Source organism: Balaenoptera borealis (genome assembly GCF_965194805.1).
Source record: "Balaenoptera borealis genome assembly, chromosome: 20".
NCBI lineage: Eukaryota > Metazoa > Chordata > Mammalia > Artiodactyla > Balaenopteridae > Balaenoptera > Balaenoptera borealis.
In genome coordinates this window covers 15,973,387-15,997,430 of record NC_138879.1, presented here as the reverse complement: position 1 = coordinate 15,997,430, position 24,044 = coordinate 15,973,387, and the positions used below count along the sequence as shown (strand labels likewise).

At 38.4% G+C, this 24,044-nt stretch overlaps 1 protein-coding gene across 7 annotated transcripts in view; it reads left to right on the top strand.

The window, feature by feature from the left end:
* The window catches only part of EFCAB3 (EF-hand calcium binding domain 3), a 50,380-nt gene extending 26,374 nt beyond the window's left edge, over positions 1 to 24,006 (top strand). For 6 of the 7 annotated variants that reach the window (XM_082373834.1, XM_082373833.1, XM_082373832.1 and 3 more), the window contains 7 exons: positions 432 to 575; positions 2,055 to 2,126; positions 3,207 to 3,327; positions 9,387 to 9,580; positions 9,929 to 10,113; positions 16,814 to 16,936; positions 20,251 to 24,006. In XM_082373834.1, the coding sequence (XP_082229960.1) occupies positions 432 to 575; positions 2,055 to 2,126; positions 3,207 to 3,327; positions 9,387 to 9,580; positions 9,929 to 10,113; positions 16,814 to 16,936; positions 20,251 to 20,571 (1,160 nt within the window). In that variant the 3' untranslated portion in view covers positions 20,572 to 24,006. The remainder of the gene's footprint in view (positions 1 to 431; positions 576 to 2,054; positions 2,127 to 3,206; positions 3,328 to 9,386; positions 9,581 to 9,928; positions 10,114 to 16,813; positions 16,937 to 20,250) is intronic. The other variant, XM_082373835.1, reaches the window with a different exon arrangement.
* The last annotated feature ends 38 nt before the right edge of the window (positions 24,007 to 24,044 follow it).

The window sequence follows — 24,044 nt, the reverse complement described above, 5'->3', positions numbered from 1 at the left end:
CCCTCTCCATCTTCAAACCAGCAACAATGAGTCAAGTCCTTCTCCTGCTTTGAATCTCTCACTTCATCTGCCACATCTCTCTTGCTTCATAAGGGACTCATTCAGATAATCCAGGGTAATCTACCTTAATTACATCTGCAAAATCCCCTTTGTCATGTAAAGTAATACATTCACAGGTTCCAGGAATTAGGGTATGAACATCCTTCAAGAGCCATTTTGCCTACATATTTGCTTTTCCACCAATTAGTTTATTCTAGTTCAAATCTCATGGAAGGACACTGTCCTTTATAAGAAATGTCTACTAAATACTCAAATTTCTCTAAATAGTTTTTCAGAACATGACCTCCAATCAATGGTAATATCTGTTCTAGTTCCATAAGAATATGTATTTATTCTTAAATAACTGTCCTAACCTAATTCCATTTCCCCAGCCTTCCAAGATGCCTACAACTTCTTTAACAAGGATAAAACTGGCTGTATTGATTTACATGGAATGATGTGCACTTTAGCTAAGTTGGGAATGAATCTAACCAAGCATGATGTCTATAATGAACTAAGATGTGCTGATATTGATCGTGAGTACTTTGACTTGTCATTATTTTTTTCATAAAAAATTTTTATAAATATATATTTTTTCTCAGACTACATAAACATGAGAAGTAAACCTCATTCATTTGCCAAAAGCACATATATGTGTTTCTCTTTAAAGTTATCGGTGTACAAGTTATGAAATCAAATTAATGCTACAAAATGGGCTAGTCTTTGAAAAAGCCTGTGTGGAAACGAAAAGTGACTGTCATATTTAATATCAAATTCAGATTACTTGTCCTAATGTACATTTTGGAGGGTGCCTTGAAATAACAGATACAAAGGCATTGACAATTTCAAAAATAACCTGTTACTGTTACCCAAAAACTGGCTTCGCCTCTTGGTGGGTGTTGAGCGAAAAGACACAACCAAGCCAAAGAGCAGAAGGAAGGATTTATTACTTGCAACAAGTAAGGAGAACGCTGGGGATCTTTCCCAAAGCAGTGTCTCCCCAAACAGCAAAAATGGGAAGGTTTTAAGCCAAGGGTACATGCATATTCATGAAGGGGCTGGAGCAGAGGAGAATTCAGCATAGAATTGGGGCAAAGGTCGACAGATCCAGGCTCTAGTTGATTGAGGTTATGAGGGTCAGCAAAGGTCAGCAGCATCATTCCTTAGGCTCTAGGTATTCTGGTAAAGGTTGAGTGCTCAAGGCGGTTTGGATCCTGCAAAACAGCTCAAGAATGTGCTTCAGGCTAATCTCAACTTCAAAACAGAACTGGGAGTCTTTACAACTGATATATTATTTCCAATATGGTTAAGTTATTTTCCTGGCCTGGTAATACCAGTTTGTTCTTACATTCTTTGTTCCTTTAAAATCATTAACTATGAGGCGTATTCTTCTGCAAGGACAAGCACTATGGCCAGGCTTAGATGACAAAATGGCTTAGGCCTAAAATGGCTTCTCTTATGTCAAGAAAGTTATGCCTAGTTTTCTTCCTCTGGGACCCCCTACCCTATCTGCCTACATTGCCAAGGAAATCCAAGCCCTTTGTTTCTGTTTGAATCATTTTAGTACAAATCTTCCTTCCATCATTAGAGCCCACCTATATTGACTCTTAAATGCCACAGCATTTTTATTGATATTTTTAAAGCATATAGGTAATGTGTTCTTTGAATATACTGATTTAGTGACTAGTAGCCCAAGCTGGTATGTTGTGTGGAATATATATTCAGCACAGTACCTCATCTCACTTCTCCTCACCCACCTGCCAGTGCCCCATTCAATCAGCAGCATCCCATGTGTGTCAGTCACCATTTAATTAAAGTGTCACTTGTTTCCACGAACTCTACCCAAATTTTTATTCTTTCATTGAAACATAAACACTCTAATAGCACTCGCTATCCTTTAATTTTAGAGGAAACAGGGTAAAACTCTGGCATATTCTAATAATAGAAATATAGAGGTGGGAGTGAAGTGGGAAGGTAAATATATCCTTGTTCTGAGCTTTAGATTTCTGTTGCAGGAGATGGGAAGGTGAATTTCTCAGACTTTATAAAGGTGCTAACAGATAACAACCGCTTCCTTAAGGCTGTGGGTGAGTAGAGATATTGCTTAATAGATAGCAGATGGTTAGTTGCAATTCATGGCACTGTAAAGATTATTCATTTAGGTCTCCAATCAGGAAGGTGTAGTCTGGGATGTGATTTACTTTTGTACTGCTTCTCTAAAACAAAATTTGCTAGGGAAATTGATACAGTTTTAGAATTTTAACTTAAATGCATCAAGTCCTTCTGCAGAAGATACTGCTTTTTGGACTCCAATGAGAACACTCAGGCAGTGGTATAGAAAATTTTGGTCACCTTTTATAGTACTTTAATTCTTTACCAGTACCTGTGCTACTTTGGGAGGTACTCCTCCTACAGAAGAAAAAATATCTTTTTAGAAAAAGAAAAATGCTCTCTCTCTCTCAGGCAGATTTGGGTATAGATAATTCACTCTTCCTGAAAAATATCTTCCTCACCCTGGTGAAGCCTCTTTCCTCGGTGTGAGGGCTGGACAGTCTGCTGGAGGTTCGAGAGCATGTTCTCACACAAGGGTATAATGAAGTGGAGGTACTCAAATTATTGCTGTTAGTCCTCTAACAGTTTGTTTATGAATTTAACAAGCTGCCTTGGAAAATCTAACCCTATTCATATCTTGTCTTCTAGGATGAATGCATTCCAAATTCCAAATATTGTATACAGTTTTGAAAAATACATCCTTTCATAAGCTATGAACTGTTTTAGTATAAACAGAAGTTACTGTTTCAAGTATCACTATAGTAACAAGGGTTTGCCTGCACACCAGAAGTATGTTAATCAACAATTCCTTTACATAGAAGAACAGAACAATAGTCCTTAACACATAATTCATGTTTATGTTAAATGTATTACTGTATTTACTTAGAAGTCACTGAACTAAAAGTATTTCATTTAAAATTCCATGATTATTTTGTCTGTTCAGTAATCAAAATGACCTTTTTACCAAATAGAACAGACTTCGGATGTTTTTCTATAATTCTCTGTTCTTGACTTGGTATTAATATTGTATATACAGTAATACAACTGTCACTTTAATCCTTTTTATGATAGAGTTTTTTTCAGAAGGCATTTTGAATTTTTTTTTCCCTCCACAGTTCCAGAAACGGAGAACTGTTTAGATTTAGCTGGCAACCCAGGGATCCTATTGTTTGAAATCCTATCAAAGCTTGTAGAGACTTCAGCCTTACCCAGAAAGGCTATAATGGAAATAGTAAGGTAGGTGGCAAAGAAAGAACAAAAACGACCTTCTCGGCAGCATTTATGAGGATATTAACAAGGCAGCCACCTCTCCCTAACATCCTACTCCATGGATCTGCTCCAAAACAAAGGAGAAGGTGTATAGGCAAATAAATAGTCATGTGCCACAACATGAGACCGTATTCCTTCATCCTCACTGCACTGCCTAGTTCCGAAATTGCAAGGTTGATTCAGACGATCTCAGTGCCCCATGAAAGCCTAAGACAGCCAAAAAAGTTCAGCTTCTCCTACCCTAGGCTAGAGAATCCCAGAGGAACGAGACTTTTCCAGGAATGATTTTGGGTGAGCTTGGAAATCTAGTTTGAATACAAGATACTCCCATTCACACTGGATCTACCAGGGGCTGTCAAAAGGTCCTTTGGGATGAGGTACAGCAATTTCATACTTCCCAAAGTAGTCTTTGGACTGGAGCAGAGCCAGAATTAGACTTGAGAATAGAGGATAAGGAAACATTCTCACACCCAAATGTGTTTATTCCAGCAAATATCACTAAAGATACATTTCCTCAATCTATGTCTATCATTGTATTACAAAAATTAAATGTTTCTGTTATCAGTCTTTTCAACTCTTACTCTCTCAAAGCATTCTACTATCCCACTTAGAGAGACTTAAAAATACAGAATGCCACCAACAATGTAAAATATCTTTCTGCTCCTCAACAGGTAATCTCTTTACACTATCCTACACCTAGGTCAGATGTGGAACAGAGGGTGCACAACATTCTACACTTCATTCCAAGTCAAATACATGTATTAAATGCCTGCTGTTGGTACACAAATTTGGCACATTCCTTAACCATTCAGCCTCAGTTTCCTCATCTATAAAATGAGAATAATAATACCCATAACACAATTATAGGGAAATTGTGAGGATATGTGATAATGCAGGTAAAGTGCTCAGCACATCATAGGAGCTCAATAAATGTTAGCTAGTATTATTATGTGAAAGTAACTAGAATAAGTATAGAATACACACATTATTTATTATTAATCCTCACCTACTGATATGCCCTATCATCCCCACTTTACAGATTAAAAAAGCTAAAGCACAGGTCAGTTAAGTAACCTGCCCAAAGGGGTAGGGGTGCCTAGATTTTAGCACAAACTGTCTGGTTCCAGAAACCATGCTCTTTTCCACCTCCTTGTATTGCTGCTTATATCCAGTAAGTGCTCAGGAAATGTTAGCAGATGTTGGTGTTTTTATTGTTATTATGGTTATGGTAGTTACTTATCATATACCTGGTTCCTGAGGAGATCAGGCAGAAGTATTTAACAGGTGGCATTTGCATTTAAGGAGCTTAAAATATAAATGGAAAGAAGGGACTTCCCTGGTGGCACAGTGGTTAAGGATCCTCCTGCCAATGCAGGGGACACAGGTTCGATCCCTGGTCCAGGAAGATCCCACATGCCGTGGAGCAACTAAGCCCGTGCACCACAACTACTGAGCCTGCGCTCTAGAGCCCACAAGCTGCAACTACTGAAGCCCGCGTACCTAGAGCCTGTGCTCCACAAAGAGAGAAGCCACCTCAATGAGAAGCCCACGCATCGCAACGAAGAGTAGCCCCCACTCGCTGCAACTAGAGAAGGCCCGTATGCAACAACAAAGACCCAACACAGCCAAATAAATAATTAATTAATTAATTTAAAAAAAAATCTTCCAACAAACAAAAGTCCAGGACTAGATGGCTTCAGAGGTGAATTCTATCAAATACTTAGAGAAGAGCTAACACCCATCCTTCTCAAACTCTTCCAAAACACTGCAGAGGAAGGAACACTCCCAAACTCATTCTACAAGGCCACCATCACCCTGATACCAAAACCAGACAGAGATACTACAAAAAAAGAAAATCACAGACCAATATCACTGATGAATATAGATGCAAAAATCCTCAACAAAATACTAGAAAACAGAATCCAGCAACACATTAAAAGGATCATACACCACAATCAAGTGGGATTTATCCCAGGGATGCAAGGATTCTTCAATATACGCAAATCAATCAATGTGATACACCATATTAACAAAGTGAAGAATAAAAATCATATGATCATCTCAATAGATGCAGAAAAATCTTTTGACAAAATTCAACACCCATTTATGATAAAAACTCTCCAGAAAGTGGGCATAGAGGGAACCTACCTCAACATCATAAAGGCCATATATGACAAACCCACAGCAAACATCATTCTCAATGGTGAAAAACTGAAAGCATTTCCTCTAAGATCAGGAACAAGACAAGGATGTCCACTCTCACCACTATTATTCAACATAGTTTTGGAAGTCCTAGCCACGGCAATCAGAGAAGAAAAAGAAATAAAAGGAATACAAATTGGGAAAGAAGAAGTAAAACTGTCACTGTTTGCAGATGACATGATACAATACATAGAGAATCCTAAAGATGCCACCAGAAAACTACTAGAGCTAATCAATGATTTTGGTAAAGTTGCAGGATGCAAAATTAATGCACAGAAATCTCTTGCATTCCTATACGCTAACAACAAAAGATCAGAAAGAGAAATTAAGGAAACAATCCTATTCACCATTGCAACAAAAAGAATAAAATACCTAGCAATAAACCTACCTAAGGAGGTAAAAGACCTGTACTCAGAAAACTATAAGACACTGATGAAAGAAATTAAAGATGACACAAACAGATGGAGAGATATACCATGTTCTTGGATTGGAAGAATCAATATTATGAAAATGACTATACTACCCAAAGCAGTCTATAGATTCAATGCAATCCCTGTCAAATTACCAGTGGCATTTTTTACAGAACTAGAATAAAACTCTTAAAATTTGTATGGAGACACAAAAGACCCCGAATAGCCAAAGCAATCTTGAGGGAAAAAAATGGAGCTGGAGGAATCAGACTGGCTGACTTCAGACTATACTACAAAGCTACAGTAATCAAGATGATATGGTACTGGCACAAAAACAGAAATATAGATCAATGGAACAGGATAGAAAGCCCAGAGATAAACCCACACACCTATGGTCAATGAATCTATGACAAAGGAGGCAAGGATATGCAATGGAGAAAAGACAGTCTCTTCAATAAGTGGTGCTGGGAAAACTGGACAGCTACATGTAAAAGAATGAAATTAGAACACTCCCTAACACCATACACAAAAATAAACTCAAAATGGAATAAAGACCTAAGCGTAAGACCAGACACTATAAAACTCTTGGAGGAAAACATATTCAGAACACTGTATTACATAAATCACAGCAAGATCTTTTTTGACCCAACTCCTAGAGTAATGGAAATAAGAACAAAAATGAACAAATGGGACCTAATGAAACTTAAAAGCTTTTGAACAGCAAAGGAAACTACAAACAAGATGAAAAGACAACCCTCAGAATGGGAGAAAATATTTGCAAATGAATCAATGGACAAAGGATTAATCTCCAAAATATATAAACAGTTCATGCAGCTCAATATTAAAAAAAACAAACAACCCAATGAAAACATGGGCAGAAGAGCTAAATAGACATTTTTCCAAAGAAGACATACAGATGGCCAAGAAGCACATGAAAAGCTGCTCAACATCGCTAATCATTAGAGAAATGCAAATCAAAACTACAATGAGGTATCACCTCACACCAGTTAGGATGGGCATCATCAGAAAATCTACAAACAACAAATGCTGGAACTTTGTTATAGAGCAGAAACTAACACACCATTGCAGAGCAATTATACTCCAATAAAGATGTTAAGAAAGTTTAAAAAAAAATTCTGGAGAGGGTGTGGAGAAAAAGTAACCCTCTTGCACTATTGGTGGGAATGTAAATTGATACAACCACTATGGAGAACAGTATGGAGGTTCCTTAAAAAACTAAAAATAGGGGCTTCCCTGGTGGCACAATGGTTGAGAATCCGCCTGCCAATGCAGGGGACATGGGTTCGAGCCCTGGTCTGGGAAGATCCCACATGCCACGGAGCAACTAGGCCCGTGAGCCACAACTACTGAGCCTGTGCGTCTGGAGCCTGTGCTCAGCAACAAGAGAGGCCCGCGCACCACGATGAAGAGTGGCCCCCGCTTGCCACAACTAGAGAAAGCCCTCGCACAGAAACGAAGACCCAACACAGCCAAAAATAAATAAATAATTTTAAAAAACAAAAACAAAAACTAAAAATAGAATTACCATATGACCCAGCAATCCCACTACTGGGCATATACCCAGAGAAAACCGTAATTCAAAAAGACACATGCACCCCAATGTTCATTGCATCACCAGGTCATGGAAGCAACCTAAATGCCCATAGACAGATGAATGGATAAAGAAGATGTGGTACATATACACAATGGAGTATTACTCAGCCATAAAAAGAAACGAAATTGGGTCACTTGTAGAGACATGGATGGATCTAGAGACTGTCATACAGATTGAAGACAGAAAGAGAAAAACAAATATCGTATATTAATGCATATATGTGGAATATAGAAAAATGGCACAGATGAACCGGTTTGCACTGCAGAAATAGAGACACAGATGTAGAGAACAAACGTATGGACACCAAGGGGGGAAAGTGGCGGGGGGGGGGGAGGGGGTGGTGGGATGAATTGGGAGATTGGAATTGACATACATACACTAATATGTATAAAATAGATAACTAATAAGAACCTGCTGTATAAAAAATAAAGTAAAATTCAAAAATTCAAAAAAAAGTGTTTACTCTCACTCTTAAGTATGAATAGACATCCAAGGATCAAGAGATATTTAAGGAAAACCTGTGTTACTAAAGAAAGATTAAAACAGGAGGAAAGGAAGGGAGGGAGGGAGGAAAGAAAACAGTTATAAATATAACCTGGTATATAATCATCAAACAAAGATTAGAGTCTCAGGGAAGGGAGAGACTCTATACCACGCCAGCAGTTTTCTAACTTGGGCACTCATCATTATCACCTGGAGCGATTGTCAAAACACATCGCTGAGCCCCAGGGTTTCTGATTCAGGAGTTTTGTGTGAGACCCAAGAATTTGTATTTCTAACAAGTTCCCAGTGCTGCTGCTGCTGCTGATTTGAGGACCACACCCAGAGCCATAGAGTCTAAAGAGAATACTCTGAAGGAAAGGAAAGGTGAGCCTTAAAGAACCTAGTAGGAAGTAAATTACACTGAGAGAAACGACTATTATTCTATATTCAGAGGCGAGTGAGATCATTGTGAGTGGATGGGTTCAAGGCTAGGGAAGGACCCTAGTTTGTGGCTCAATATCAAAACAAACAAACAAACAACCCAATCAAAAATGGGCAGAAGACCTAAATAGACATTTCTCCAAAGAAGACATACAGATGGCCAAGAGGCACATGAAAAGATGCTCAACATCGCTAATTATTAGAGAAATGCAAATCAAAACTACAGTAAATTATCACCTCACACCGGTCAGAATGGCCATCATCAAAAAGTCTACAAACAATAAATGCTGGAGAGGGTGTGGGGAAAAAGGAACCCTCCTACACTGCTGGTGGGAATGTAAACTGATACAGCCACTATGGAGGACAGTATGGAGGTTCCTAAAGAAACTAAAAACAGAGCTACCATAAGACCCAGCAATCCCACTCCTGGGCATGTATCCGGAGAAAAACATGGTTCAAAAAGATACATGCACCCCAGTGTTCATTGCAGCGCTATTTACAATAGCCAAGACATAGAAGCAACCTAACATGGATCATAATCGATAGGTATTTTTCTAGACAAGACTGGGAAGTCTTGGGGAAGAGGAAGGAAGGCAAAGCCCAGGGACTGCATATATAAAGTAATTAAATGGCCTGTGGAAAATATCAGTAAATGTTCTATAAATGTCACAGAAACAAGCCCTCAATAAATAATATTGAATGAATATACAAATTAAATTTAAAATGAATGCGTTCAGCATATATAACTTGCAACTTGACTTTTTTTTCTTTCTGTCCAACACTCAGGCACTTTTTTTCAGTAGGACTATGGCACTTTTTTTCAGTAGGACTGTAGCACTTTTTAACCACCTGTGAATTACTTTTTTTTTTCCTAGCTATTTCCAAAGAAAATTCCAGGAAACCACCTCGGAAATGGTGTGGAGCCCTTATGCTATGGGTTATGGAAAAAGGAGATTTAAGCCAGACATATGCATACCTCCAAGCTCAAGCACAGCCGCCTTTGCTAATGCTGCCCGGATTGCAATAATGAAAGAAAAGGATGTATTTAAATTTCTTGAAGAGCTCAAGAGTAAGAGCCATTTGTCCTCTCCCCACTGTTGTAAAGGATTTATTTGTATATTACTGGTCAGAAATAAATACTAGATGCCAAGTGCTTTAAGAGTAGGGCCACAGCCTATTCTGAGTGTCTGGTCTCTGTCACACAGATATCATTTGAAAGCAAATGTACCTGAATCCCCAGACACCTGATGAAGCTGAAAGTCTGTGGATGCGTGGGTGGTAGGAGCAGGAGAGTGAAGAAGGGGAGGCATGGCCCCTGAGGAGATGAATAGACAAAGAGCAAAATAGGTACCACATGTATGTCTTTTATGTGAATTTCTTCTTACATTATTTGTGATACCAGTTTTTATCTTCTTAGGATGCAGTCCTCCTTCAGATAGCCCATATTCAAAAATACCCATCTTTCCACTGGTTCCTAATGTGGATGGGGTGGTAATGGGAAAGCCATTCAAAGACATACAGAAATTAAAAATGCTAAGGAGAAAGGAGCCTCTGAATTTCTTTGAGAACTATTTTTTCCATAAAAAAGACTGGAAAACACAGGTGAGACTTAGATTATGTCATATCAGTTAAATACTTAGGTTTTTAAGTTCTAACTTAACAGAACTAGTAATGTGCTTTTTAATGACAAATATTTTCAGTCATGATATTTCAAACCAGATTCCATAGCCATGTTCCTAAATTTAAAGCCCAGGTATAAATATTTCATTTAATTTCAACAAATAGTTAAACTTACTGAAAATACATAATATTATCATTCTAATCTAGTCCATTACAACATCTAACCTAATATACAATAAATGTCAATTAGAAACCAAGAAATGGAACTTTCAAGTTTCAGAATGAAAGTAACCGAGCTAACATGAACACTACCCCACCAATCTACTCACTCACCATGCCCAACCCATCACACAGACTCATGTGACCACATAAAAATACCAAATGAAATAAAGTGACATATAAAAATGCATTCAAAAGAAAAGGATCCCTTTGTTTCAGAAAGAAGAGAGAACCTAAGGCTAGAATGGTATGTTCATAAATGACCCTGTGAGTGGCTGAGGGAGAGGTGAGAGGTGAAGCCCTCATGGGGCTTCACATGGATCTGGATCCTTCATATGGATCTAGGCCCTGATGGCTAGGGGTTGGGGTTTTGTTTTTTTTTTTTTCCCCAGTGGGAATGAATATTTATTTATTTATTTAAAAAATTTTTTTCCTGTCTTTTTTTTTTTTAACATCTTTATTGGAGTATAACTGGTTTACAATGGTGTGTTAGTTTCTGCTTTATAACAGTGAATCAGTTATACATATACATATGTCCCCATATCTCTTCCCTCTTGCGTCTCCCTCCCTCCCACCCTCCCTAAGGGGTTGGGGTTTTGATGACTGTTCAGGGTCAGGAGATATGGACCCTGTAGGTGAGCAGCTAGGACTGAAACCTCTACAAAACCGGAATCTGAAAGGGCTGCCCTTTTAGTGAAAGGAGGAGTCTCCTGGCGCAACACAAACAACCACCAGTTAGAACCAGTTAGAAGACATAAGAAGATAAAATGACCTCATTTAAAATAGTAACAGAAGAGATAAAACTCCTAGAGATTATTTAGGAAATATAAAATATCTATGTAAAGAAATGGTTAAGATGCTCCTAACGGACCCAGAAGAAAATGTGAACAAACAGAAAGGCAGACCATGTTCTCAATTTAAAATGTTTGACATCATAAAGATGTTGTTCTTTCTTGCTTGATCTATAACTTTAATGTGATTTTTTGAATTTACCCAAAGGATTTTTATAACTAAATAATCTGGTTCATACACAAAAAATAAGAACAGTCAGAGTAATCTGGAAGAAAAACTTAATGAACACAGGGAGTAACTTTACTAAATATTAAGGCATATTTAAAAGTCTCAATAATTAAAATAGTGGAGCGATTGTCAAATTAATAGATCCAAAGAACAAAATACAAAATCCAAAAATAGATAAAAATATACAGAGAATTTTAATTTTAAAAAAATGTGACATTTCTGGGACTCCCCTGGTAGCACAGTGGTTAAGAATCTGCCTGCCAATGCAGGGGACACAGGTTCGTGCCCTGGTTGGGGAAGATCCCACATGCCACGGAGCAACTAAGCCCGTGCGCCACAACTACTGAGCCTGCGCTCTATAGCCCACGAGCCACAACTACTGAGCCTGCGTGCCACAACTACTGAAGCCCATGCGCCTAGAGCCCATGCTCCACAACAAGAGAAGCTACCGCAATGAGAAGCCCACGCATCGCAATGAAGAGTAGCCCCTGCTCACTGCAACTAGAGAAAGCCCGTGCACAGCAACGAAGACCCAACGCAGCCAAAAATAAATAAACAAATCAAATCAAAGAAAAAAAAGTGACATTTCAATACACCATGGAAAAGATAGATTGTTCAATAAACAGTGTACTAGGTAGCCATCTGAGAAAAAAAATTGAGATGCATAACTTACACCTTCCACAAATTGCAAATGGATCAAAGATATATAGGTAAAAGGAAAAAATGGAAAGAGGAAGAGAATAAAAGAAATCTTTAAAATACTGAAACTCTGGGAAGGCCTTCCTAACAATGACACAAAAGTAATTTTTAAAAGATATTAATTCAAGTACTTCAAGATCAAAAATCCCTACATGGCCAAAAAAGTCACATTTGCAACACATAACACAAAGAGCTAACTTCTCTAATACATCAAAGAGCTTCAAATTGATTAGAAAAAACTAACCTATATAAAAATGAGCAAAGGATATGAACAGTTTTCAGAAACATGAAAAGATATTCAATCTCACTCTTCATAAAAGATCCAAATTAAACCTACCCTGAGATATTGTCTTTCCATATTAGATTGCCCAAGACCAAAAAGCTGAAAAACATATGGGGCACTCCTAAATTGTAGATACGAGTTTAAATTGATTCAGCCTCTACAGAGGAAATTTGGTAATATTTACCAAAATGACAGACCTCGTTCCTTTTGACTATAGGGGAGGTACAGTTTCTCCTCTACTCTCTTAAGGTTTTTGGCAGGGCCTGAGAATTAAATTGACATAAGACAGTTAAAATGGAGAAAAGCAAACACATTTTATTAAATTTTACATGTACCTGGGGGAATGAAGACCCAAAGAAGCAATTAGAATTGAACACTTATGTACTGAAATGGACAGAGTAGTAAATTGTGAAAAAGTGTCCAGACAAAGAGGCTTGGGGGCTAGGGTAGTTAAGTGGGTGAAGAAGTGAATAGGAAGATAAAGGTTAGTTTAATAAGGTATGTTAAGAATAACTGCATAAGAATAAAATACTTTTCTAAAATCATAAAAAATTCCCTGGCAGTCCAGTGGTTAGGACTCCATGCTCTCACTGCTGAGGGTCTGGGTTCAATCCCTGGTTGGGGGACTAATATCCCACATCCCACAAGCTGCACAGTGTGGCCAAAAAATAAATAAGAATATAAAAAATCATAAAAAAAAGAATAAAATAAAAAACAAAATTTGCTTGTACAGGTTTCTCTTTGCCTTGACTCCTTGTCCCTAATGATATGAATGTTACTTTCCTCCTGGTACAGGGAGGACATCTTCCATATGGGGGGTTTATCTCCTGTATTTAGGGGAAAAAAAGGAGAACTCAGTGTACCCTTCTTACACCTGGTGTTCTTCAAGTGCCTTTAGCTCAAAATAATCCTTATGCCAAAGTGGCGTATTTGGGGGTGGCATATTCCGTCACCTTCATGACCTGGCAATTCCACTCCTGGGACACCACCTAAGATACACAGATATCCTTGCACATATTCCAAATGCCACCCATAAGAGGGTAATTCATTACAGGGTCATTTCTGCTAGCAAAAGATTGGTGGGGGGTGGGGGGGGGGAGACTAAATAACCATTAATAGGGACTAGTTAAGTTAGGCTCCAAACACACAGTGAAATGTTCTGCAGCCATGTTAATGACTAAGAAACTCTTTGTGCAATGATGTGAAAGATCTCCAAATGGAAAAAGCAAGATGCAAGGCAGTATGAATAGTACACAACTATTTGTGTAAAAGGAAGAAAAGTCAATATGAAATATGGACATTTTTTTCTTGTAAGATGGCCTGGAAGGAAACACAAGAAATTATGACATTGGTTGCCTGTAGAAAGGGAAACGAGGGGGTTGGGAGAGAAAAGTGCCAGGGAGATCGCAGTGTATACTCACCATACTTTCAGAATTTTGAACCATGTGCATGTTTTACCCTCTAGAAAAACTGAAATAAGAAAGAAGTACTGGTTTGAAGAGTATTAGACAATAAGAACTAAAATAGTACACCATGGTAACATGGAAGATGAGGAGGGCAGTGCCCAGAATTAAAGCTTTCTAAATTCCTTTTATTATTTGGGGAGAGGCTTATGATATTGATTAAATCTATAATTTGTTACATTAATTTTAAGTATTAAAAATGTGAAGACAATCACTAAAAACTAAAATGAATAATTGCCAAAACAGTAGAGGAAGAAAAAAATAAGAAAAGAGAGAACATGAGAAAATAAAAACTGCAAAACAAAATAGGCAGAAAAATCCAAATATATCAGTAATCACAGTAAAAGATTAAACACACCAGTTTAAAAAAATAAAGGGGAAGGAAGGAAGGGAGGGAGGGAGGAAGGAAGAAAGGATCATTTTCAAGTTAAAAAAAAAAGATTCTGATTTTTTAAAAACTAATTTTAAGATATATATTCTTTAAGGGAGACACACCTAAATTATTACACAGAAACTTTAAAGGGACAGAAGCAGATATATCAGGCAAATACAAATCAAAATAAGTTGTTATCCATACATTAGTGTGGGGAAAAGAAAATTTAAGGAAAATATAACTAAAGATAAAGATGCTGTTTAATGATTTTTAAAAATCATCAGGAGAATCTTAACAATAAAAGAAACAAATAAAACAGACACAGATTCACATAGAACAAACTAGTGGTTACCAGAGGGGAGAAGGATGAGGACAGGGGCAAAATAGGTGAAGGGGATTAAGGGGTACAACCTACCAGATATAAAATAAATAACTTACAAGGATGTAATGTATAATACAGGGAATATAGTTAATATTTTATAATAACTTTGTATGGAGTGTAATCTATTAAAATATTGAATTACTGTTTGTACACTTGAAACTAATATAATATTGTAAGTCAACTATACTTCAATTTAAAAATTTTTTTAATAAAATAAAAATACGTATTTTTAAATTTTTATTATTTTTCAACTTTTTTATTTTCTTTTTTTTTGGCTGCACTATGCAGCATGCAGGATCTTATCTCCCCAACCAGGGATCCAACCCATGCCCCCTGCAGTGGAAGCACGGATCCTTAACCACTGGACCACCAGGGGAGTCCCTTTTCTTTTTGGAAAAAAAATTTTAAATCATGAGGAAGATATAACTATTCTGAATCTGTACACACCTAGCAAATTAACAAATAAGGTGATAATTAACAGAATAATAAGGATTGGCTTTAGACTTTTTAAGGCATTATACATGGTAAAAATAAATACTAAATGAATAAGCAAATCCATAAGTACAGTGGGAGATTTTTATGCATCTTCAGAAACTGATAATGCAAAGGAGCGGTTGGGGGGATCAAATCTTCTTACAAAAATTTAAGTTTAACAGAAACATGAAACTATAGCTTGATGTAGAATCAGAGTCTAGAAAAAGTTGTTTCAGGACCTAAGAGATGAGCACAATTTGTAGCCAGGAGGAAGAACACTTAGAACTCCGGTTCTCAATCTTGGCTGCAAAACAGAACCACCAGGGAGAGCTTTTAAAATCCTGGTGCCCAGGCCACAACCCTGTCCAGTTAAATCAGATCTCTGGGAACGGGGCCCAGGCCTCAGTATTTTTTAAAGTTCCAACATGCAGCCAAAGCTGAAAACCACTGCTCAAAGAGAAGAGAAACTAAAGATGTTTGAAGATGTAGGAGAAGGGCAAGACTGGCTACATAACTTGCTAGGCCCAGTGCAAAATGAAAATGCAGTGCCCCTTGTCCAGAAATAATTAAGAATTTAAAGACAGCAACAGGGACTTCCCTGGTGGTCCAGTGTCTTAAGACTCCACTCTCCCAATGCAGGGGGCCCAGGTTCAATCCCTGGTCAGGGAACTAGATCCCACATGCTGCAACTAAGAGTCTGCATGCTGCAAATAAAGATCCCGCATGCCACAACTAAGACCCAGTGCAGCCAAATAAATAAATAAGTATTTTTAAAAAAAAAATAAAGACAGCAACGATAAAACATTAAACCAAAAAACAAAACAAAACAGAAAAAAACAAAAAACATTAAACCAAACTTAGGGCCCTTCTAAGTATAAGGTCCTGTGTAACTGTACAGATCACACATCCATGAAGCCAGCCCTGGAAAGAGGAAAATTGAAGGGATAAGGTACAGGAGGAGACCTTGGAAATTAAGAAAAACTCTCAGATATAAGAGGGAAGGAGGAAAAAAAATGGTTTAAAGGATGGAGAAATCATAAGGTGGAAAGAAGAGCTGAAAGAATTCATATTAGGGGAATTCTCTGGCGGTCCAGTAGTTAGGACGCTGCGCTTTCAACTGCCGAGGGCCTGGGCTCCACCCCTGGTCGGGGAACTAAGATCCCACAAGCCATCGCAGCGCAGCTAAGGGAGTTTGAAGGTCTGGTTTTCCAGCAGCCGCTATGAGGACTGTAAGAGAGTTTACAGCAAATGAAGAAAAGTAATGTCAAGCAGTACTGAGGGCCTGGATGACACTGGGTCACACGCATTTTCAAAGAAAGCAATCTGCATATTTACATGATTTCCACCAACATTGTTCAGTAGCCCAGGAACAGGAGAAAAAACAGATGGCTGGTTCCCTGTGAGAAGTTTGGAAGTAGTATAGGTTGTGCTCTGTGGAGGGCACATTCATTTTTAGTGCTTTGGAAGTTTGGGTGAGGATGGAGTTGACTCCTCTCTACCCTCCACATCCATCCCAAACATAAACCATCCTGTGGTCTATACTCCTCTTTTGAGTAAGCTTCACTATTAAGAAAGAGAGTTTGCTAGATGCCCATTTACACATGGCACTATACCAGGTACCCCAAAACAACTGACAAGTGCTGTAGAAATAACTTTGTAAATCATATACACACCCTTTCATAATACAATATGCTTCCGTGTATTTTTGTCTTTGTTATATAATTCAACTAAAATATAATACTAACCTTCCTTTTTAAATGTTCATAAAGGCAGCAAATACAAAGCCTATCGACCCTACCTCAGGCTACCCAACTGACATCCTCGCCATTGACCAAATACTCAAGAGAAAGCAGAATTGGACAGTGGCTGATGCAGCTGCTATTAAACAGCACGTGAGTATTCACTTGTTGAACACCTTCAGAGAAACCATTGACAACTATGTCTTTAAAATAAGACCAGATCATTTCTTATTTTCATCCATTGTAATGATATTTCTTGCTCTATAATCAAATGCATTCAAATGTTAACTGTTATAATTCATCCTGCTAATCACCTATGGAGTCATACCCAGCATCATTTCTGGGACATTCATTTGTTTCATGCTAGAAATAGCAACTAATTAAGGTAGTAAACCAGCGGTCACAGTGAGTGGTGTAATCAGCGAATTGTGATGAGTGAATGCATCTTTATTATGGCAACTAAAAGAATAATTGTAATAATAGTAGTTTAAGTATGCTTCCTAGGTGTCAGGCACTGTGCTCTATAAGTACTCTACAAGTGCTCTACAGGTACTAATTCATTTACTTATCACAACAAATCTTTGAGGTAGGCACTGTTACTCCTTGTCATTTTACACATATGCACAGAGAGGTTAAGTGACTTGCCCAAAGGCACACAGCTAGGAAGTAATAGGGCCAGAATTATAAGCATGGGTAGCTTGGCTTCAGAATCCACAACTGTGGATTAACCACAACTGTGTGCCACCTGTCTACTTTTGTGCCCTGACTTCTTAGCAACTTTTGTCCTCTAGAGACAGACTGGGGTGTATTTATTTTATGCCACCTCCCTTCTGCATTTGACACTAATGATCAGGCTCTCCTAGACACTTGCTACTTCCTTAACATTTACAATACTGCATCTTTAATTCTCCTTGAAGCTCTGTGTCCTTTCCTCTCTCTTCTCTTTCCTGAAGGTTCATCCCTTAGGTCTTTTTTTTTTTGAACTATAGTTGAAGTATAGTTGATTTACAGTGTTAAAGGTGTACAGCAAAGTGATTCAGCTATACATACACATATAAATATATTCTTTTTCAGATTATTTTCCATTTCCCTGTGCTGTAAAGTAGGTCCTTGTTGTTTATTTTATATATAGTAGCATGTATCTGTTAATCCCAAATTCCTAATTTATCCCTCCCCCCTTTCCTCTTTCAAACTTTGGTAACCATAGTTTGTTTTCTATATCTGTGAGTCTATTCCTATTTTGTAAATAAGTTCATTGGTATCTTTTTTTAGATTCCACATATAAGTGATATCATATGATATTTGTCTTTCTCTGTCTGACTTACTTCACTCAGTATGATAATCTCTAGGTCCATCCATGTTGCTGCAAATGGCATTATTTCATTCTTTTTCATGGTTGATTAGTATCCCATTGTATATATATAAACCACATCTTCTTTATCCATTCGTCTGTCGATGGACATTTAGGTTCCTTAAGTCTTTTTTTTTTTGGCTGTGTTGGGTCTTTGTTGCTGCGCGCAGGCCTTCTGTAGTTGCAGTGAGCGGGGGCTGCTCTTCGTTGCGGTGCATGGGCTTCTCATTGTGGTGGCTCCTCTTGTTGCGGAGCACGGGCTCTAGGCGCGCGGGCTTCAGTAGTTGTGGCGCACAGGCTTAGTTGCTCTGCGGCATGTGGGATCTTCCTGGACCACGGATCAAATCTGTGTCCCCTGCATTGGCAGGCGGATTGTCAACCACTGGGCCACCAGGGATGTCCCTCCTTAAGTCCTGATGGTTCCTAGTTTTCTAGTCTCATCCTACTGCTCTTCTTATTATATACATTCATTTGTTCAGTAAATATTTATCCAGTGTTAACAAGTTCTGAGATTATGAGATACCACAGAATAAAAAACACAGTTCCTACCCTCAATGAGCTAGCAGTAAGGTGGGAGACACGGAGAAGGAAAGGAGCAGTAACAATACATTGGGATAAATGGAACTACAGCAGGTCAGTACAGCATGCCACAAGAATGCAAAGGAGTGGACTCCCAACTCTGTCTCATCATGGCATAAATTCACACTGGCGTAAATGGAGGTCGCTTATAGCCAAAGGGCTCCAGCCCTGAGGTGCTAGCTGCCTCAAGGGCTAGGAAACTTGAGAAGACCAATAATTTGGCATCCCTATAACCCAGTTGCAACAGAACATTGGGGATCTCTGCATTAAGCAAAGGAACAGCTAGGGTGAGTATTCTTTGAGCTATCTCAATCTACCCTCCTTGTTTCAGCTGCCACCTATATACCTGATAACTCTTAACTGTCACTAGCCTAGACTTGTTTCCAGTACTTCTTCCTCATCTCACTGATTGCCTGATGAACATCTCTACCCTGCTGTCTCACCACATATCAAACTGGACATGTCCAAAACCGAAATCATCATCTTCTATATCAAACTGGCTCTTTCTTGAGGATTCCATATCTCAGTTGTTGATACTACCGTCTACCCAGGCACTGAAACTAGAAGGCCAGGAGCCATCCTTAATTTATACTTTTTCCTCACTCCTCACATCCACCAATCACCAAATCTGGCTACTCTCATTCTCCCAAAGATTTTTCACATCTGTCCCCTTTATTCCATCCTGTTACTACTGCCTCAACTGACATCCTCATTAGGCTTTACCTGGCCAACAACCTCCAACGGTTATCCCTTCCTCGGAGCACCACCCATTCCCCACACAGCGGCTGTGAAGAATGAATCCAAAGAAGATCCAGCCTGTCACTGTCCTGCTTGAGAAATGAATGTTTCCCTCTCAGAGATGCCAGGGTTTTTCAACTATATTTTTCACTCCATACAACTGAGGGATTTATCTCACTTCCAACAGATAAGTGTCTCACTATAGCATGATTTTCACTGATGAAAGGGCTCTCCCCAACCTCACTGAGAACAAGTCTCAGGGCCTGATTACAGCAACAACACCTGGCCTGCCTCTCCTCAAATTTGACACTTTAGCAATACCAAAGTGCCTGGACTCCCCCTACCAGCTCCAGGATGCATTGCCTTTGAGCCGTTGTTTATGCTGTTCCCTCTCCCTGGAACACCTTCCCATCACCACCCAGCCCCTCGATTTAATCAAATCCTTGAGGACCTACTCAGCTCAGCATCTTCTCCCTCACTGCCCTCGGCTGGACTGAGTGCCATCCTTGGCACTCCTATTATATCCAGAGCCTATCTCCATCCCACATTTCCTCCTGTTTTAGTCTACTGTGTTTTTAAATTCTTATAAAATTTCTTAAAATCTCATTATTCCCAAGTAATACATTTTCATTGTCCATCAACTCCTAACTCACATGTCCTCAAGAGGCACTACCCAATATATAAATTCAGTGACTTTCAAGTAACCTGGGAACATAACTCTTGGGATATCTAGAATTGTGGTCCACAAACCAAAGACATTTTAAGGTAACTACTGTAAACTTCTGCTCTCTCACTGCAGGTAAAGAGAGCTACAGATACCTATAACTTGGGAATTGCCCTTGAGCACCGGAAACAAATGCTAAACCTCTGGCAGAAGATCCGAGGGGATTTGATTGGGATAGACAGTAAAAATGAGTCCTTTTATGACACCTTTTCTACTTATACATGGTCCTGGAATGTCTGCCAAGAATTACTTTCCCCAAAGGACTTAAGGTTATATGATGCCTATGTGAATAGAAATTCCTTCCACAACTCTGCATTCTCTTCCTCTTCGGATATTAGTGAGTGTGACACAGGAAGAAAAAGAAAACGGAAAGGCTTCAAAGGGTTTCGACAATGAAATTTCTACATTTTCTAAACAGCTCATTGCAAACTACTTTTTCATAGATATCAAAATTATTCTTGCTTTTGTCTAATACATTCTTAGCAGCTGGAAATGTTGACATCTTTTGAACTCTGACCAGTAAAAAAGTTTAAGTCATAGTATGGTTTCCCTTTCCTAATTCTTGCTAGTAGATAGATGCCTTGCGGTTATTTCCCTAGCAACCAGCTGCACTGCGCTGCCCCTACCTGGTTCAAAACTGCCTGGGCCTCAGCAGGAAGGAGAAGAGCACAGCTGGCACTTACCTCAGCACAGGCCTGCCCTTCTGACCTCCTAACAGCCCTCTCAGCAATAAGCATCTGAGTTTATGTGACTTAAGTGGCATTAGTTTTTTTATCGTTTGTGAAAGAAGCCAGAGGCAGCAGATAACAATGACCCTTCAGTTTCAGGGAATAATTTCGCAATCCCCCAAGGAACCTTGATTAGATTTGGGTTTTCCTAAGCCTCCTTAGCCACACACTTTCAGACTGATCTCTTGGATTACCCTGAAGAATAGCTGATTTCACTCCCTCTTTACTGTTAAGGTCCAGGGAGTAACAGTTTTGTAGTAGTTGTGATTAAAGATGGATTTTGGTTGGAAAGAATATTCTTTTCAAGTTTTATCACTCAAAAAAAAGGTTCCAGACCAGACTTCTGGCAATTGCTAAACAAAAGTAGTGTTCTTTTTGATCAGTGCTATGTATGCCTGGAGAAAAATTCCCAGAATGAAGGATAGCTAGATAGGAATTTTATAAACAAGAAAAGCAGCCGTCCCACTCCTAGGTATTTACCAAAAAAAAATTTTTTTAAAGGTGGCCTCATCCATTATACTTGTTGTTGTTCTTTAATGCATTTAATAAAGGAGCACATCATGTATAACTGTATTACAAGTTTGAGGGGTTGCAATTTTTTATTGTGGAAAAATATAAATAATATAAAATTTATTATTTTATCATATTTAAGTGTATATCATCCATTACTTTTTTTTTCCTTTTAGAAAAAGGAAAATACATGTTCCATATTGATGGAGACAGTGGCTTATAATGTAAAATTATAACATGCCAGGAAGAAACAAGATAGTGAAGGATCCCAAAACTGTTTAATGAAATAACCTTGAAGTAATTTTGTGTTACCTTGAATATTCAAAACGAAGTATATTTGCCAGTCTTTATAATGTTATGATTGGGACAAAAATAGATAACATTATAGATAAGTGACTACATTTTCTAAATAAATGACAAAATTTATGGTTTGACAAGAGTTTTTTTTTTTTTTTTTTGGTATGCCTGTGAGTATAACAGGCAACCTAAGAGATTTAACTTGGATGCTAAAATATTAGAATTCCTGGAATATTTCCTTGGATCAATGTGATAGCAGGACAGAATATTTTTAAGTAGATCTGTCTTGGAGACAGATCTGTATTTTAAATGTGCAGTAATACATTCTATTAAATTATCACACTGTTGATGACAGCATAACTTGGCCTCTCTCTGATGGAATACAGTATAGCAACAGGTACTTAGCCATTTATTCACCAATTATTTCCTGAGTTGCAAACTGTGTGGTGGACCCTGTTCTCAGACCTGGATATCTAACAGTGAGCAAACAGACAAAATGCTCTGACCTCCCAGAGCTTAGTAATGGAGCTAATTATAACCATTCACTCAGCACTTCCACTTCTAGAAATTAATCCTAAAGAAATAATCATGAGGGTGGGAGGGAGGGAGACGCAAGAGGGAAGAGATATGAGGACATATGTATATGTATAACTGATTCACTTTGTTATAAAGCAGAAACTAACACACCATTGTAAAGCAATTATACTCCAATAAAGATGTTTAAAAAAAAAAAGAATTATGAATGTACAAAATGATTTAGTTATAAGGATTTTTCTCATGGTGAATTTTTAATAGTAAGAAACTTAAAGTAGCCTAATTGCCTAATACATTATGATACAGCTATACAAAACAATACGAGGGTCATTAAAATTATGTTGTAAAAGCATATTTCAGGGCTTCCCTGGTGGCGCAGTGGTTAAGAATCTGCCTGCCAATGCAGGGGACACAGGTTCGAGCCCTGGTCCAGGAAGAATCCCACATGCCGCGGAGCAACTAAGCCCATGCGCCACAACTACTGAGCCTGCACTCTAGAGCCCACGAGCCACAACTACTGAGCCCGTGTGCTGCAACTACTGAAGCCCGCGCTCCTAGAGCCCGTGTTCCGCAACAAGACACTCTGATGAGAAGCCCTCGCACTGCAATGAAGAGTAGCCCCTGCTCGCCACAACTAGAGAAAGCCCATACGCAGCAACGAAGACCCAATGCAGCCAAAAATAAAAAATAAATTAATTAAATAATTTTTTTAAAAACATATTTCAAACAAAAGAATAATATTCACAATTACAAGGCAGACTACAACTGCTAAAAGGCATGAGAGAACGTTATGGGGTTGTTCTAAAACTTAACTATGATGGTGGTTGCACAAATACAGATTTTTATGAAAACTCATCAAACTGTCCATTTTAAATGGATGAATTTAATTGTATGTAAATTATACTTCAATGAAACTGTAAAAAAAGAAGGGCACAAAGCAGTTTGTTCTGAAATTGTTTAACTTAAAAATTATTTCTATAAATAAATTAGAAAAAAACACTGGAAGGATATAAACCAAAGTGTCTAATGGATTAAATTAAAGGTGGGATGGGATATTTTTTTTTGTCTTATCTATATCTTCTAAATGTTCTACAATAAACATATATGTATTTTGCAATAAGGAAAAGACCACAAAAGCTGCTTTAAAATTAACGTTGTTAAACCAGCTTATTCAATATCTAGGGCTGCTACGAAGGCTGTCCAGGTTCTATGAAACTGTTAAGGAGAGCAAATTAGGACACTAGGATACCTTCACCAGTCCTTCAGTTCCAGAGCACATGCTTACACAGCCCAGAACTTCCACTGACTGGAATTGAAAGAAAGCCTGAAACAATTAACTACCCCTGTCTAGGGTTAACACTCAAAGCAATAATCCAGACTGAGAGCTCTTAACCTTTCCATGCTTTGAACCCATGCCACCCACTGAGCTGGAAGAGTTCTCAACACTCACCAGCAGAGGGACCCTTAGCTCCTCTGAAAGGGTAGTGCTTGCTGACACTACAGTCCAGTTGATACCACGGAGAACTCACAGACATGTCTTCCAAATTCCTTCCGAAATATTATTTTAGGTGCTTCAAAAGATGGAGAAAAGGGACTTCCCGGGTGGCGCAGTGAGTAAGACTCCATGCTCCCAATGCAGGGGTCCCGGTTCGATCCCTGGTCAGGGAACTAGGTACCACATGCATGCCGAAACTAAGAGCTTGCATGCCACAACTAAGACCCGGTGCGACTAAATAAATAAATATTTAAAAATAAAAAAAAAGATGGAGAAAAATGAGTTGTACAGGTCAACCAAAGATA